The sequence below is a fragment of the Gymnoscopelus braueri genome, assembly GCF_963280865.1.
Source record: "Gymnoscopelus braueri genome assembly, chromosome: 17".
Lineage (NCBI taxonomy): Eukaryota > Metazoa > Chordata > Actinopteri > Myctophiformes > Myctophidae > Gymnoscopelus > Gymnoscopelus braueri.
The window spans coordinates 24,282,907-24,301,502 of record NC_137617.1 but is presented as its reverse complement, the minus strand read 5'-3'; the positions used below and the strand labels follow the sequence as shown (position 1 = coordinate 24,301,502).

At 45.1% G+C, this 18,596-nt stretch overlaps 1 protein-coding gene across 3 annotated transcripts in view; it reads right to left on the bottom strand.

Annotated features, from left to right (window-relative positions):
* The window catches only part of trrap (transformation/transcription domain-associated protein), a 141,393-nt gene that overhangs the window by 79,060 nt on the left and 43,737 nt on the right, over positions 1-18,596 (bottom strand). For all 3 annotated transcript variants that reach the window (XM_080456225.1, XM_080456227.1, XM_080456226.1), the window contains 9 exons: positions 14,421-14,549; positions 10,507-10,773; positions 9,687-9,893; positions 5,427-5,585; positions 4,589-4,738; positions 4,267-4,377; positions 3,580-3,726; positions 1,083-1,296; positions 328-456 (listed from right to left, as the gene is read on the bottom strand). In XM_080456225.1, coding sequence (XP_080312351.1) covers positions 328-456; positions 1,083-1,296; positions 3,580-3,726; positions 4,267-4,377; positions 4,589-4,738; positions 5,427-5,585; positions 9,687-9,893; positions 10,507-10,773; positions 14,421-14,549 — 1,513 coding nt within the window. The remainder of the gene's footprint in view (positions 1-327; positions 457-1,082; positions 1,297-3,579; positions 3,727-4,266; positions 4,378-4,588; positions 4,739-5,426; positions 5,586-9,686; positions 9,894-10,506; positions 10,774-14,420; positions 14,550-18,596) is intronic.

Sequence of the window (18,596 nt, the reverse complement as noted above, 5' to 3'; positions counted from 1 at the left end):
ATAAGCCCTTTCCATAAATACATCTGCGACATCTGGGAGAGCAGCAGTAATGCAGAGGGGAGAGGTGTGGAGGGAGTGTGGCGGCTATTGTCCCCCAGACAGCTTTCACTAACTGTCGGACGGTTGCCTCCGTTTAGGCTGGCCAGATGTCGGCCCAACCAGCCAGTCCATTGGCTCGCATTTTAACGACACACTCACTGCCTTAATTGCTGAGAGGAACTGAGAGGGAACTCGAAAACGTATGAAAAAGAATTAGTGTATGTGTGTGTCTGTGTGAAAGACATGGAACCACGGAAGAGAGCTCAAGCCAGTTTGAGTGCATCTTACCAAAAAGCTGTGTAGGGTTGGCACTGCTGGTGGCTTTTTCATAATTGGTGAGGCCCTCGTAGATGACTTTGCCCACAGCTGCATACAGACACTCCAGCTCCTCGTACTTGGACGCCACCGTTGACGTGCCTGAGAGGACAGGAAATCATGTTAGCTTAGTAACAAAAAAAGAAAATAACGACAAGCTTAAAGTATCTCGACAATGTCTTCCTATGACGCCCATGGCTATAACAACACTGTTACACAACAATAAGTTTGTTTCAGAGAGGAGAGTATAGGCTCTATGCACAGCAGCCACATTTTCACTTCCTTCACAGGTGTTACCAATGATACTAATGAAGGCTCTGTTCCATTTAGTGTAGCAGAGTGGTTCTCAGATTTTTCAATTTCCACGACCCCCATAACTCTGAGAGTGTACAAATGGAACCAAATGGACCCTTAGGGTCCATTTGGTTCCATTTGTACACTCTCAGAGTTACACACCCCGCAAGGGGCCATTTGGAAACCCCTTAAGGTGTCCATGAGGGTCCCTGGACCCCACATTTTAGACCCACTGGTGTAGCAGAGTGTTTCCAGTGAGCCAACATGCACACTATCAGCACCCTGACTCTGTTTGACCAGAATGGAACAGAGCCTTCATTAGTATCATTGGTAACACCTGTGAATGTCTTCACAATAGGGCTGCTGTGCATAGAGCCTATTCAGGATGACAGTATGTATGCCAGCGTGTGTGTGTTGCTGTCCATAAGACTCACTGGGTTCAGTGGGGAAGATGCTCATGAGTCGAGACAGCAGGGAGTGCACGGCGCGAAGGACCTTGGTGTTGCCACAGGTCATGCAGGCGGCGATGCCTCGCTGCAGGGGCTTGAAGTGGGCCAGGATGGCCGGAGACTGGAGCACCGTCAGCAGGAAACACAGGATCTCGAGACCCGTGCAGATGTTGGAGAAGTTAGCCTGGGCCGGCTGCTCCTGGGGGGGGGGAAGCAAAGAACAAATGAATAGGGTAGCTTATTTTTAAACCCATTAAGACCTGGAACGCATCTGTGTCATTTTTAGGTTTGAGCTAAAAAGCAATATTTTACACTTTGGCTATTCAAAAATAGCAGATATACAAGCTCATAGCGCGGCACCGAGTGCCGCGCTATGAGCTTGTAGATCTGCTATTTTCTTTTAATCGGGAAAATGTGTGCAAATCTTTGAATATATATAGTTTTAAAGCGAAAATTTTTAACTCAAATCTTTGCTTCTGGGGGTCCCTGGAACAAAATATTTTGAGATGGGGGTCTGCGGCCAAATACATATCATTTCGGGTGTCCTTGACATGAAAAAGTTTGAGAACCACTGATATAGCAACATAAGTATTTTCGGAAAACTGTTAGGATTTAGAAGACATTTGTAGAATCGGAACCTCAGGCCTTAATGGGTTAAACCCATATTAAGTTGATGGATCCAAGATGTCAGTGCACCTCGTACTGTGATCATGGTGTTCTACTGTTGACCACTGTGCAGTGTTTCTGGAGGTGTGTGTCTGTGTGCCTTGGCTCAAGGGTAGCTATAGTGACTGTATGTCTAAGCATGCTTTTCCCAGACCACTGCTTCCCTGTGTCACAGAAACCAAGTGAAAACTAAAAACCACAACTTGTTTTCCAGAACATACTTCAAAACAACGTTGCGTTATATTAAAAGAAAAAAGTCCACAAATCAATATTCCGCACACAAATAAACAAACAGAGAGAGGTATATTTATCACACCAAAAAAAGAACTGAGGCATTATAATCAGCACTAAACCGAAGATCAATGGCCCAGACATCAGAACCTAATTTTGTCTAAATTGCAATCAAGGCTCACAATAAACGGAGGTAGCCGAGAGGATAATCTGGTTCAGATCCGCTTCTCTAATCTGAGCTTAATGAACAAGGTGACTCTAGTGATAAGAACCCTAGTAGGAGTTCCAAGAGGTATTGATCTGAAACTGTATTTATTAAGCACAATGGTGCCGAGTTCCAGGGGCCATGTAGATAGGGCATACGCGTGTACGTGTGTGTGTGTGTGTGTGTGTGTGTGTGTGTGTGTGTGTGTGTGTGTGTGTGTGTGGGGGTGTGTGTGTGTGATACTGTATGCATGTGTGTGTGTGTGTCTCTCTATTACAGAATTGGGGAGACAACTTCCGCTATTTACTCCAACCCCCCCCCCCCACGCCTCTTAATCAGTGACACGCTTGCTACAAAGAGATGATAAAAGGAAATCCGATTTTGGAGTGCCGTTAGCATGGATAAGACTGCTGGCCAGGTACCGCTATAGCTCCCAGGGGGCCACAGGGGGGCATGCAAGATATATGTTTCTCCATAGAGAGTCTACTTGTTTGTTAAGACTGTTGTTCGTTGTGGGACATTGTGGCAGCACGTGTGTGTGTGTGTTTGAGTGTGTGTGTGCGTAGAGGAAGCAAGGCAGAGGTGATTTGGCAGAAGAAGAGAAGGGGAGGGCGCGGTCGGTCGGCGCAGCGATCCACAAACGAGAACATACTGTAGCGCGGCGTATGACGAGGCGCGCAGCGTGCCGATAACCATAAGCCGTGGCTGTACATGGGGAAAAGGGAGATGAGCTGCTGAGGAGGGTGAAGAGGAGTCTAAGGAGGGAATGGACAGGAGATATTCTGATAAGGAGGTGGAGGAGGGGAGGAGGACAGAGAAGAGGAGTGATACAGGAGGCCACGGATAAGGAGAGAGGGATGAGGTGGTGGGTGAATGGTGATGGTGAAGGGGGAGGGGGGGAACAGGCCAGGCTGGAGTAGACTCCTGTTATCTCGCTGCTGTCATTTCTTTGTCATTATGGCGGGCTGGCGCCTCACTCCGTGCATTGCTGATAACAGACAAAGACCAGGGAAGCGTCTGGGCAAACACACACCAAGACACAGCTTAAGCTGCAGCCCTTCTGCAGTCACTGGGAGAGACGAGCGCCAAACCCACACATTAGCCGCCCGCCCCATTGTTTACTGCTCAGAGCCGTGACCATAGCAGCAGTGAATGCTCAGGAGTTCCGCAAAGTTGTTGGCCATTAACAAAACCGTGGCGGGGGTGTATTGCTAGCATAGAGAGAGAGAGACAGTGGCTCCACACACAGAGGCACAGTTTTATCCATGCATGAAGTATGCCATATTCAAAACCTCAAATAGGGACGAAATTGGTTATCCTCATGTTATAGGTACAAAGGAAAAAAAAGCAGATAGAACGAGAGAGTTGTAAGTAACGTACCACCGTCATGAGGAGCTTGTCGAACCACTGCAGTTTGAGCTCAGCCCGGGGCCACATGTCTGGTCTCAGGGCCGTCTTCATCAGGCCCACACAGCGACGAGACAGCAGCTCCCCCGGAGAGCCTGCCACGTTGGTGCTGTCGTTCACCTGCACGTACACGCACACACACACACACACACACACACACACACACACACACACAAGAAGGAAGGTGTTGGTCATAATGAATTGTACCGTTGCAGTGGTTGTATTCACAGTTGTGTTGGCTCGTGTTTCAAAGTGGTGTTTAAAAAAAAAAGGCTAGTGTCTGCTGACCCAAAAAAAGAGAAAGTGGGCGGATGAAAAGAGAAGAGAAATCGCTACAGTCTATTTCAGGTCTGGAACCAAGGACATGACTGCCGCTAAAACAGGGGACAGCTGTGTGAGGGGAACACCTAAAGGACTGTGTGTGTGTGTGTGTGTGTGTGTGTGTGTGTGTGTGTGTGTGTGTGTGTGTGTGTGTGTGTGTGTGTGTGTGTGTGTGTGTGTGTGTGTGTGTGTGTGTGTGTGTGTGTGTGTGTACACGTGTAGGACAGCAGGTGTGTCCTACGTGGACCACTAAGAGGTTAGGACAGTGTCCTGCCTAGAAGGCGATATGGATGGCAGAGCTCTACCTGGTTTCATGCGGCGTGTGTGTGTGTGTGTTACCTGGCAGGCAATCCTGATGAGGAAGTTGACCACAGTGTCTGTGTGTTGTTTCTCTACAGGCTTAGTAAGGAGGGTCTCTGTGCCTGGAATCGACTGACTCCGACCAAACACCTGCACACACAAATGCATACACATATACAAACAAACAAATGTCATGACATCAGAGCCATCTTACTTTGACATGCATACTTAACATATTTTGTTACTTGCCAAACTCCATTATGGTAAATATGAAAAGTAATAAAAGCCATAATGCAAGCATATAAAAGTCCAATCTTTCCCCGTGGTGATGGGGAGGGGTACTTTAAGAGGCTGGCATTACCGTGGCAGCAGCTCCAGTAGCAGTGCGGAACCTCTTGACATCTTGTCCGCTGGCAGCGGTGGCCGCATCCATGGAGAGACCTCTCTTCACTCCTCCAGACGCCCCGCTGGTACCCTCACCGCTCGCCCCTGCTTCAGCCTCCGACTCCGGCTACACAGAGAGGCACCCCCACGCCAAAGAGGAGATCGGAAGGGGCAAGGGAGGTGGAGAGATGTGGATGTGAGAGGGAAAAAAATTGTCACCTGTTTGTTCATTTATAACATAACTGACAGGCATGTAAGCGGCATCACTTAAATTCGGGGTCATCGAACATGCTCCTATGCAGTGTTATTTCGTCGACTAAAACTGTAACGGAAAATGTTCGTCAACTACCTTTTTTTCACTGACGAAAACTAAATAAAAACTAAGCTAAAATGTTAGAGAGGGACTAGTGGAGAAGAGATCCAGTAGAACTAAAAGACAAGTCATTTTGTGTTTGGTTGCGCGCGGGTGTTGCGCTCTGAAAATAGCAGATCTACAAGCTCACAACGCTGCGACGCTTTGTGAGCTTGTAGATCGGCTATTTTCAGCATGCAACCAAGTGTTAAATCAGCCAAATACATTGTAGTCGACTAAATCAACAGTAGATTTAGTCGACTACAACTAGACAAAAACTAAAAAAAATCAGATGACTAAAATATGACTAAAACTAAAGGGCATTTTATTCAAAGGACTATGACTAAAACTAAATCAAAATTTGTTGTCAAAATCAACACTGCTCCTATGTCCTTCTGTGCAGCACGTGAGAGTGTGCGTGTGCCCATGACACATCAGATGTATCTGGTCCTACAGTATATACCAGTTGGTCTTTAATCCTCTGCAGTTCCCACTTGATGACGACCTCGGCCAGGTCCACCGCCAGCTTCCTCTGCTCGATGGTGACGCTGGGGGTGAAGCCCAGACGCTGCATGGCGCTGATCATGTGTTGTACCAGGTGATGACGCACTGGGTAGTACACCTTGAGATAGACCACAGTAGTAAGATAAATATAAATATTAGATTTCGCATAAACCTTGCAGTCTCCATATTCCAACTTGGTATGTTTTTTTTAATTAACCCATAAAGACCTGGAACGCATCTGTGTCATTTTAGAAATCTTTAGCTATTGAAAAATAGCAGATATACAAGCTCATAGCGCGGCACTCTGAGTGCCGCGCTATGAGCTTGTAGATCTGCTATTTTTGAAAAATCGTGAAAAAAAGTTTTTTACATTATTTTTGAAAAACTGCTTTAGGATTTAGAAAACATTTTTAGAATCGGCCTCAGGTCTTAATGGGTTAATGCCGCACTTTGTCATATAAAGTGTCGCGTAAACGGAGAGAAAATAGCAGATCTACAAGCTGTGAGCTTGTAGATCTGCTATTTTCACTATTTTGACACATTTTTAAGTCTTTCTTTGGGTCTCATAAATACTGAACCAATGAAAAGTAAGAGCTTGTGACTAAATAATAACTACATTGGAGCCATTGGAACACAGGTTATTTTTCGGTTTTGGACATTCTACCCGATAGCAACTATATATACACAGTAGAAATATATATAAAGAGACAGACAGACAGACACAGGTATTCACAATTATGTCACACAGAAGGACGCTTCACATTTTACTCCTGAAGTTAGTCAACTCTGACCTCAAAATCAACAACTTTGCATCTGCTATGAGCTCAAGTGCGAGTCATTTATGAGTGCCAGCCACGGCAAGTTGAACAGCGGCACGCAGCAATCACAGTCAGACGAGACCCTGAACACACTCCAAACTCAGTGTTGAGGATGTGATGACACTCATACCCAGAGTGCTCACATTTTCCATCCAGAGTCACACATAAGAGTCACTTGATCTCATCACTAATTCACTCCCTCCCCATCTCTCTCCTGCATGACAACTAGGGATGTCAACAGTTAGCCACAAAATAAGAAATATCAGAATATGCTTGCAACACGTTGCGAGCTTTTTTTTGTTTTCACAAGTAATGTATTGAGTTTGATTTGATTTTGATAATGTTAATTATTAGTATATATTTTTCTTGTACCTGATTGGGTTTTAGATTGGTGCTACTGTACATTAGGAGCTTTCCTGTGGACAGGTGTTGAAAATTAGCACTTGTGCTATATACACTGTAAACAAAACATCTGGTTGATCCCAATGTATTTGTGATGTCCACATCAAATAAAGAAATCATATCAAATCATATATTGTTGATCGGCTATTTTCAGCGAAGATATATAATGTAGAGTGAAAACTGAAAACACACTAGCTCTGATATGGGGTTTAAGTGGTTAAACGTCCTAGTTTGCACTGGTTCCCCTGCGTGGGTCTTAATGTTGCTAGCTGATCAGAGCAAGTGAGAGTGCACAGAGAGCTGCTGGACCAAAAGAGACTAACGTTTAGCTCTCCGTCTGGGGTCAAACATTTTGTGAAACTGTTCTCAAATACAGCAGCAGCACGAGCATACCAAACAGGTCGTGGAAATGTTACATAACTTAAAATGCAAGCAACAGTGTGTCTGGATTTCAGCCTTACTAACCGTTACTTAACCAGATAATGATGTCAGCTAACCAGTTGCAAAACTAACTAATTCCCATCCCAAACGCATACATCCATCCATTAATGAATGGAGAAAATGCACACACATACACACACACTTTAACCCGTGCACACACTTTCTAAAAAGACCATGAGATGAGATGTCTATCCGAGTTCTGTCGAAAGTGTCAGGCAATATTACAGCTTTTCACTTTCTGGGTAATTATAGCCGATAGAGCGAGACTTCAAAAGCCCCCTAATGGACAGAGTGGCTAAGTCCTGTCCATCATACACAAAGACACTCATGCTTGCTCTCACTCACACACACACATGCATAAAGTCAGACAAACACACTCACAACTCTCTCATATAAACGCACGCATACACACACGCACACACACACGCACTCGCATAAAATCTCTCATCTGTCGGTCATTACGTGCTCTCCAGTGTAATTATGCTGATGTGATTACATTAGCCCATTAAGACCTGGAACGCATCTGTGTCACTTTAGATTTTTATTTGGCTATTCAAAAATAGCACCGAGTGCCGCGCTATAAGCTTGTAGATCTGCTATTTTTGAAAAATCTTGAAATTATCTTTTTTGATTTTTTTTCAATAAACTGTTAGGATTTAGAAAAAAAAATTTAAGAATCGCCTCATGTCTTAATGGGTTAGATTAGCCATGGGAACCAGTGAAGAGCTGCCTGTCAGGGAGATGTAGACGCGGAGCCGAGGAGAACGTCAATCTGCTGTTTAGAGGCCGTCATTCAATTGACTGGCAGCCGGGCCAACGACCGAAGCGAGGGGGCAAGAAACTTGATCATTGACGCAGAAGCATGAAGGCCAAAATAGACGGACGGGATGCCATTTCGATGCCGACACGTGATGTCTGTGTGCATCAAGAGCTGTCATTTTTATTCTATTGATCGCCGGGGCTGACTTGATGCCAGTTTGCATGCGTTTACTCAGGTGACATACGCAGGATATTGTCACTGTCAGGCAGAAACATTTTATCTCCATACTGTATTACAACCAAGGGCCCAGCTTGAAAGTTTTACAATGAGGCTAATACGGAAGAGACGGTTCATAGAATGGCCTGTAGTTTCGCTGTTTTACCCCTGCTGGTGTCAAAAATAATTTATCTTAACGCAAGCGGATGGGTTTTTGACAAACTTTAGACTAGATTTTCTTACCTTGATAAAAATTGTCATAAATACTATGCTTCCAGTCGCTAGTTTAAAGTCTCCTTTCAATCATCATGATATGCGTTTTGGTATTTAAATTGACGATAAAGTAGGTTATGCTCTAGGATGGGCGGAATGATTTGATTGACAAGCTACACAACCAATAGCATTCATTCCCCGCTGCAGGATATGACGCGATATGACGTGAAATTGAAAGATTTGTAATTGCTGAACAATCGGCTTCATTTACGGTCTGTAGAAACCAATGGCGCCACGTTGTCCATTCTTTTTATACAGTCTAGGATTTCAACGTATGTGTTTTTGTAAATTAATGCCATATTCATTATATGACAGTGTCACAGTGCACACACACACTCACACACAGCCCTAATTGTCACCTACAATGACATGCCCAAACAAGGGACACCAGGTTGAAGTTTGTCTGTGAGTTTTATAAATATTTAACCGATGAAAGTACAGTATTAACAAGAGCTTGCAACTAAATAACTAGACTGGATCCATTGGAACACAGGTTATTTTTCCTATTTCCTGAAAAGTGACTGTTTTGGACAGGAATAGATAGACTCTAGCACTGGTGCCTGTAGAGCAGCCTCATGCCAAGTTTCATTGTCACTCGTTGAGTTGTATATGGAGGTACATTGTGTAACATAAGTGGCATCTTGGCTAAGCAAGTCCCTAAAGTTAATAACATCTGCTGCAACATTTACAACTTAAGTGCCTACAATTTTGCATGAGCTCATACTGATACATCTGGGTTGACTCCAGATGGTGGCAACTTTTCTTTTGACCTCTTTTTCTCCCCAATTTAGTAATTATGCCAGTGCAGTGACGAATATCACCCTCCCCGTCCAGCTTCCCTCCCCCGAACACGGGCCAATTGTGTTCGTATAGACCAGTGGTTTTCAACCTTTTTCGCGTCAAGGACCCCCAAATTGACACATATTAGCCCACGGACCCCCATTTGAAAAGATATGCCAGGGACTCAACCATTTAGATTTCTTGGGGGTCCCAGTCTACACTGTAGTATCATCATCATTAGTGTTCATGTAACTCTCAGAGTTACAGACACATAAGGGTCAATTTGGTCTCCAACTACTAATTTGGCTGGGGACCCACTGGAACCCCCTCAAGGACCACTGGTTGAGAACCACTGGTATAGACGCCCAACAAAGCCGGATGCACCGCGGTGGATTCGAACCCACAACCTGTGCAGTGGTGGGCAGGCACTTTAGCACTGCGCCACTACACTTGAGGCATTTTGGTGTAAAAAAAATCCCCATGGCTATGCATGTGCATGGGTATTGTATGTTTTCCCACAGTGACTCACCCTGAAGTGCTGCACGATGAGGTGCAGTATGTGGACCAGCTGTGGCACCATGTGGCCCTCTTCCACGATGATCTTGCGGGTCCAGTGGGTCAGCATCTGGTGGCCGTCCTCCATGCGCGCCGGCACGGCCGGGGTCAGGATGGCCATGGCCTGGCGCACGATGGCCCGGGCCTCCATGGTGTGAGCCTTCAGCAGACTGTGGAACACCTTGATAACAGACCAAGAGAAGACATTTCATATCATCATGGGCGGTCATGTGAGACCTGTGAGTTCCTGATTGATTTGATTGATATAATAAATGGGTGAGAGAAATGGGCGTAATAACTAGAACTCTGGTTCTGGTAAGCAAGGTCTTTTTCATAGCGAGCATTGTTTTTAAAAAAAAGTGTTCTATTTGGGGCTGTCTAATTAATTGCATTTAATTGCTTTTTACGAGTGTAATACAGAATTAATTTCCTTTAATTAACACCTGCTGTAGGAGAAAGTCTTCAATACTGTATGTTGATAGTGAATGTGAGACCTGTGAGTTCCTGATTGATTTGATTGATATAATAAATGGGTGAGAGAAATGGGCGTAATAACTAAAACTCTGGTTCTGGTAGGCAAGGTCTTTTTCATAGTGAGCATTGTTAAAAAAAGAAAGTGTTCTATTTCGGGCTGTCTAATTAATTGCATTTAATTGCTTATTACGAGTGTAATGCAGAATTAATTTCCTTTAATTAACACCTGCTGTAGGAGAAAGTCTTCAATATGTTGATAGAGAATGGAACCCATCCAATCAATTAAGAAATGATTAGCCTAATTAGTCATCCTTCCTCACCTGCAGAACGATCTTCTTGTGGATGGCGAACTTGGCGATGATGTGCGCCAGCAGCAGATGCCCGCTGTACTTGCAGGCGGGGTCAACGCAGGCCTTGGGCAGCAGGCAGGGCCAGGCGAACGTCATGAGGCGCCGCAGCTTGCTGTTGCGCGACTTGTTGTTGTCGTGGATGTGATGCGGCGCGTGCTCCACCAGCAGCGTGGAGAACTGAAGCAGGTAGATCCGTAGGGAGTCCAAGAGGTCCGCCTGCTTCTCCGGGTCCAAGACCTAAAATGGGGGGGGGGGGGGAGCGATGTGAAAGTTGGCTGTTAGTTGAGGGCAGGGGTACCCAAAGTGGGAACAATTTTGAAGGATGCTCATTTAAATTTGGCCCACCAGATGTCTACAAGAAAGGAGCACATGTCCACCATCACTATGAAAGTACACATACCAACTGCCTTTTCAAAGTACTGTGGTGAGATGTGAAATGAAAAGGATAACAAGCTGCTAGTTATAATTTTCTGTATGCAAGGCACTACCTCTGTCCCAAAGGTAAAGCAGTGACTTTCGGTGGCTGACAAATTATGTCTGTAATCAGCTTGTCAAGAAACACAATAACCTAAAATAAGTGTGCTCCTCGGAGAGCAGATCTCCGCCAGGCTGTGTTGCCTACCCAGGGCTGTGTAAGTGCGTGTGTGCCATCCCTATGATGGACAGAAGCGAAGGCGGTCTTGCACATCCAAAACCCAAAGTTGGGCAGGTGCTGAGCAAAGAACAGCATGAAGTAGAAACAAAAGAAACACTTGGGCTCCAATTGAACAACTTCTTTATTGCACCTGTTGCTGTTTTGATGTCTCGAGCTTCCGCTCTTCATCAAACTCTGATGAAGAAAGCAAGCTCAGAATGACAACAGCCCAATCATCCCCCTCTTTATGTGTGATTGAAACCATTCCAAACGCCCATCAGTGTCTGAGTCCTCAGGAGACATAATGAAGAGAGAAGAGAAGAGGAGAGGAGAGGAGAGGAGAGGAGAGAAAAACAAGCTGGGAGGGAGGATGGATGAAAGGAAAGGTTGTGAGGAAATTGGTTTTAACCAGAGCAGAGTAGCAGACATTAGCAGCCATTAGCGCTGGCTGTTAAGTCGGTGATGAGATCCTGTACGGCACAAACAAACACTGTGACCTTTAACATGACCACAAACACTGACATTTACACCGCAGCACAACACACCCCTCAGCCTGACGAATGAACCTCTGACTACCAGGCAGGGTGGAGGGATGAGAAGACAGAAGAGAGCATGAGAGAGAGATAGTTAAGAAAGAGAGAGAGAGATAGGTGGATGGGGCGGATGGAGTGATAGTTAAGAGAGGGCAGAGAGGGGTTGAGTGCTTGACCAAAAAAACTACGGAAGAGGTGGTTGAGTAAGATGAGAGGAGACGTGGGGTTGAAAGCATAGAGGAGGGAGTAAGATGGAAAGATTGGCGGCGAGAGAGAAAGAACAGAGGAGGGGATATGGAAGGGGGGAGGGAGGGGGAGAGAGAGGAGAGAGAGAGAGAGAGAGAGAGAGAGAGAGAGAGAGAGAGAGAGAGAGAGAGAGAGAGAGAGAGAGAGAGAGAGAGAGAGAGAGAGAGAGAGAGAGAGAGAGAGAGAGAATAGGTTGGGGGAGATGAGGAGGGAGTGTGGGTGGGGTAAGGGGGGAGAGGGGAGGAGAGTTGAAGAGTGGGATGGAGAGGAGTAAGATGGAATGATGGTGATAAAGTGATACAGTAATGAATGGAGATGTAAACAGGAGAGGAGAAGGGGAGGAGGAGGAGGAGGAAGAGGAGGGGAGGTGGGAGACACTGAGTGGGATGTGGTTGATGAAAGGGAGGAGGATGGAGAGATGCTAGACGGATAAGACGTGATGAGAGAGATGAGAGGAGAAAGGGAAGGTCCGGACGCAGCAGGTAATGAAATCAGAGAGATGGAGAGTGGAGGTAGAGTAATGAAGAAAGGAAGGAGCGAGGAGGGAGAACAGCAAGTAATGGGCATGGAAACGCTCCTGCTCTTGTGTGTGCGTGTGCGTGTGCGTGTGCGTGTGTGTGTGTCAGTGTACATGCAGTGTGAGATAGAAAACACTGTAAACCAGTGTGTCCTTGTGCACGATGCATGCTGTGTGAGTGTAGACGTGTGTGCGCGTGTGTGTGTGTGTGTGTGTGTATGTATGTGCGTACATGATGTCTGTGCACGTACACTGTGAGTGAACACCAGTGGTTTTCTTTTTTTATTATTTGGGCGCATATCTAATATCTAGGGCAGGGGTTCCCAAAGTTTTTCGAGACCCAAAAGTCCTCTCTCCCTGGGACCCAAATTTACAATAATACATTATGAATTTACATATAATCTACATTTATAAATTACTGGCGATGACGGCAGTGTTCTGTTTGGATATACAGTATTTCTATGAGAAAATAGCTTTCTTTTTATAACATTAATATTTTATTATTCAGATTTGATAGAAAATATGTTGATCTATTGTCTTTTATAAAGAAGAATAATACTTAAGATGCTGTGCAGATGAATCCCTCCATAAAAATGTATGAGTGCTCTATGGCTGTGGGGATGTGCAATGAATGGAATATCATCCATTGGAGGACTAGACTCTAGCCCTTCAATGGCTGATTCCTTATTCCAATCACAATGTTGACCGTTATGTTCTAGCCGCTAGTGCATTCCTGTCAACATTGTGATTTGAAAATAAGTTACATTTTTCAACTCATAAAACACAGGCTACCCCTGGTTATTTTCCAACACCACAACATAAGTTTGATATAAAAAAAACAACAACAGTTGAATATCAATGCAGTTCAGTTCCTTCCTTCAATGAAACGAGAACAAATTACATTTATAAATGTCAATTATGACTGTGGTAACAGACTCGAGCCTGGCACCGTTGGATGCGCCTCCCCCGTCCCGATATGTCCCCACCACTCGGACGCTATCGCCGTTTTAAGCAAAAAAGCGTAGATCTAAAAGCACCGGCCAGCAAAAGTCGCCAGTGTCCCCTCTGAGGTGCGCTGTGTTCGGCCACTGTGGACCAGAGTATATGGTGGCACACTAGCATTGCATCACTTACCTGAGATATACAATGTTTTTGAAGGCCTGCACCTTCCCAAATCTCATGACATCGTTGCCGTTATTATCCTGATCAGTGAAACTTCTAACTCTACAGTACATTTTGAAGAAACACCCTTTTTTTCGCCAAGAAACGCCCTGGCTAAATGTAAATGCCGGCTAAATGTAGGACTGGTTACCCCGGTCAAAAAGTCCACTTTGCGACTTCCCGGTAGTCCAACCAAATAACAGGATTATTATACATTTTCGTTTTGGCAGGAAAGGTTGAAAAACCAACAGGATATTTAAATCATTATATTGGCAATTGGAGACCCCATAGAACCCGGTTATGTATAAGGATTTGTCCACAATAGGGACACCAGATTGAAAGCGCTTCATATTTCAGACAACATGACTGCCCTTGGGCTTGGCGAAAGGGCCTCTCTGTGTGGAGTTTGCATGTTCTCCCCGTGTCTCCTAGGGTAGGTACCCTCACAAAAACATGCAGTAATCCTGGTCTCTATACTGCCTTCCCCGGGTCAGCCAGGGCGCCTGATGGAGGGGAAAGGAACTGGTTGGAATAACGTGTTCCTTCCACGCGCTACGTCTAACCAGGGAACCTCCCCCGTCAGGTGATAAGAAGCGGCTTGCTAGCCCTCATACATTGAAGGAGGCATGAGCTCGGCTCTAGGCTCTCCCTAGGCTGGCAGAGGGAGTGTAGCGCCCAGGATTACATAGGTAATTGGCACTGGGTGAAAAAATGGGTTACAAAATCGTGGGATATATAAAAAAAATAAAAAAACATGACTGCCCTTTCCCCCCTTGTGTGCGTGTGTGTATACCTTGGTGATGAAGACACTGGTGATGCTCTCAGGGTTGTCTCCCTCAGGGTTGGGGGGTCCGAGTAGCTGCTCGCCCTCCCCCTTCTCGAAGCTGTACAGGAAGGCCGGGTTCAGGATGTGCTGCAGCACCTGGCAAACAAAAACACAACACAGGAATCTTCTCTTAGCCACACCAAACGATAACTTAATTACATGGGAAATAATTAGTTGCAGACAAGCCTAGTGACACTTAAGAATCAGCTAAGCTGCTCGACATGATGAGAGACGAGAAGGAGAAACGCTTGATGGACTCAACGGAAAATCTCCATAATACTGTACGTCATGGGTCTTCAACAGGGGGTCCGGGACCCCTAGGGGGTCCTCAGAGTTACTACAGGGGGTCCGCCAAATCTCTGTGTGATATGATTTTTTTTTTACCTTAACCACTTGAACCCTAGCATCCCTTTTTCTGAGGAGAACTTAAGCCAAAAATAGCAGATCTACAAGCTCACAACGCCTCGTGCTGCGAGGCGTTGTGAGCTTGTAGATCGGCTATTTTTGGCAAAGAAGTATAGGTGTAGAGGGAAAAAAGAAACAGCATTAGGGCTTAAACCTGTACCACTGGACAAGAAGGCAGAGGGGCACTTTACTTTAATTGTTTATATCATCTAAAAAGAAAAGAAAAACTCAAATAATTGGTGTTGTATAATTCTCTCAATTAAGATGTAGTAGGGTCTGGAAGAGAAAGGAACCCAGAGGGACACATTAAGGGGACGCTAACAGAGTCGGGGGCCAGGGAGACACTGCTTAATAACACTGTGTTGTAAGGGAAGCTTAGGGGGCTTTTGAATGGTAGACAAAGGCTTGATTAACCCAGTGAAGAGCAGAATAAAAAAACCCAGACACAATGCAGCTAACGACACACATTTATTAGAGAGGGCCGCTATCTCCTAATGAAGCCGCCGCTCAATCCATCATAGGGAGGACGGGGCATCGCTCAGCCAGAAACGAGCTGTGGCGGCATATGTTCAGACTCCTCCATTAGCACATTACTCACCCCGCTCTGCACGGCGAGTGTGTGCACTTAATACACACACATGCTATGACAGAAACATTCACACACACACAAACGGAAGGTGCGCACACTAAACAACACGGCTGAAACAGACGCTCACACAACAATACACACATGCCGGTGCGTGCACACACGACCCCACATAATAAAGACACAAAGGAAATCTATGAAGCACCAGTCTGTCTTTCAGTCTCATCTATTCCTATTAATTCTGAGACTCTCTGATATCAATCACTGTTACGTCGTTGTGCATTACTATGATGCCATTAGATGAGCAGTGTCCCCCGAGAGTCCTGTGTGTGTGTGTCTCTCTCTGTGTGTGACTGTGTGTGTGTTGAGGCTAGTAGCCTAGATCTCTTTCTGCAGGTGTTCCTTAATTATCTAGGACCCCCCTAAACAAATAATTATCATGCCTGCATGTGTGTGTGTGTGTCTATTTCTCTCTCCCACTCAACCAACTGCAAAGGATGTGTGGCAAATACGTATGATGCACACACACACACACACACACACAAAATGCAGTTCCTAGCCAGAATTGGTTCTTCTTGCAATGCCAGTTATTTGAGCAACCTTGCTGTGGAAAGAACTCTCATCAAACATGGACTAAAATCACCCATCAAACATGGTTGCTGTGGTATAATTCATAGCTGAGGAGACATGGGAGTTTATATGTGTGAAAATGAACCAAAACACCAGTTGGAATACAGCTAGCAAGTAGCAACCTTTGATAGTTCACAGAATGGCTGCACAACAACAAGGGACAAGCCCCACCAGCAGCACCTCAGCCAGTTTTCTTAGCCAACTCACTCCCCACACTGTTGGGAAATCTCAGCAGGATGACTGTTGCAAGCCAGTTTCTCTTTGACAGTAATGCTGTTTATCATTGTCTTTGTGCATAAATTAGGCTACGGGTATGTGATAATATTATCACCCAGCATTTGTCACTGCTCTCTGTATCTACAGTAACTGAGATACTATCTGCCGATTCACATCATTCAAGTGAATTTAAAACATCATTCAACTGAATTGTATGCACAGCAGCATGCCTTTGTGCGTTATATATGCACATTTGCGTTTAAGATTTGTGTTTGTAGTTCTGTGATCTGTCAAAAAGAATTGCCAAAGAAAACAAAGTGCAAGAGCAGTTTTTCCGGGAGGATTTGTACGTGTGAAAACAAGGACGAGGAAACCGTAAAGGAACGACACCGTGAGTTAAGGCGGCATCCGTATGGGACGATTCATTCTATGTTCTTGCACACTCTGTGGTTTAAAATGAAAGATTCTGCCAGACCCCATCTGTCGCATGTGCCATACAAGCGTGTGCGCTCATGCTTTCCTTCTCGCTCGCTAACAGATACAGTAGACATTCATACATGCCCCATGTTTCCAGGAAAATGCTTAATCCATTAAGACCTGGAACGCATCTGTGTCACTTTTAGATTTGAGCTTAAAAAAAAAGCATTATTTTACACTTTGGCTATTTTTGAAAAATCTTGAAAATGTGTGCAAAGCTTTGAATATATACTGTTTTAAAGCAAAAAAATTACTCAAATCTTTGCTTCTGGGGGTCCCTGGAAAATATTTTGAGATGGTGGTTGGCGGCCAAATACATATCATTCTGGGGGTCCTTGAGATGAAATTTTTTGAGCACCACTGATATAGAAACCTAAGTTTTTTCAGAATACTGTTGGGATTTAGAAGGTCTTAATGGGTTAAGTCTATAATTTAAAAGCCAGAGGACCCCCCCCACACACACACACACACAAACACACACCCACAACAGTAAACACGAACAAAAAAACACACTCCTTCTCTCACTAAAGTCTCTCTCTCTCTTACAGAATAGACTTTTGTGCACAAACACACCCACTCCCAACCAGCATCTGCTGCTGCTTGCCAGAAAATGACAATTAGGAGCAAAAACACAACAGTAGGAACAGAATTCAGCAGGACCGGGAAGGGGGTGGAACTCTGCTCCGTCAAAAATGCTCAAACGCAGCATTTCATCAGCGAGCCCCAGGCTAACTTGGGGGGAAAAAAACTAAAACAAATAAAAAATTATCCGCATGTCTTTCATTCAACATTGACCATAATCACAACAACGTGGCAATTTTCTTCTCATGACATACGTACTTTGTGGGTGGGGGGTTTACCACCCTCAAGTAGAACATAAGCGCAAAATACGGTCAATGGCCAAAGTTGCCAATACCAGAAGTGTAAAAAAGGACCGCACTGCTGTGTTTAAGGGAGGACCACAGCTACCGGTCAGCGAACGTCCTTGCTTTAAGCTTCTGAGTGCATCTCTGCTTGTGTGTGTTTTCATTTTTTGTCATGCTTTGGTCTTTGGCTGCTTATTGGAGTGTGTCAGGGCAGACCTTTCCTATTGACCCGTTTGTACTCAACAGCCGTGCTGTCACTCTTCTGTGCCTCCACATGTGCCCATTAAAGCTCCATGGCACTGTGTGTGTGTGTGTGTGTGTGTGTGTGTGTGTGTGTGTGTGTGTGTGTGTGTGTGTGTGTGTGTGTGTGTGTGTGTGTGTGTGTGTGTGTGTGTGTTATGTAGCGATCTGGTGTGTGTTGTGTGTGTATGTGCTTAATTAAAAAGCAGCCCTACTGAATGTAATGCGTGCGGCAGCAGGTCAGGTAGAGAGGACAGAAGCATCCATGTGTGGTACTCTTGAGGGTTTCAAAACCAGACTAAATGACCTCAATGCCTCTCTAGCAAACGACTCAGAACAAAAGAGACCAAGCGTAAAAGGCCAGAAAGATTGGCTCCCTAAACGTCGGGCACATTTTCGACTTTAGTAGAAGAACTGACACACTGCATGTGTAGGGGACCACAGCTCACTAAGTACACATTGCATTGGATACATTAGAACCGCTCATTGTGAGACATACGTTTAGATAAAATCCAGCAGTAGTGGTCTGTAGACATAATTGAAAAAATATATTGACCAGACTAGTTTAAATTTGCGGCAACAGTGCCTCTGGCTTAGCCAGGTGTCCGATGAACATGATTCAGGGACCATGTCCTTGCCACCATAGACATATAAAGGTAGACGCCTCCTCCGGCTCTGAGGCGTCTGTATCTCGGGCGCGCACCAGCTTCCGCCCTCCCTCGG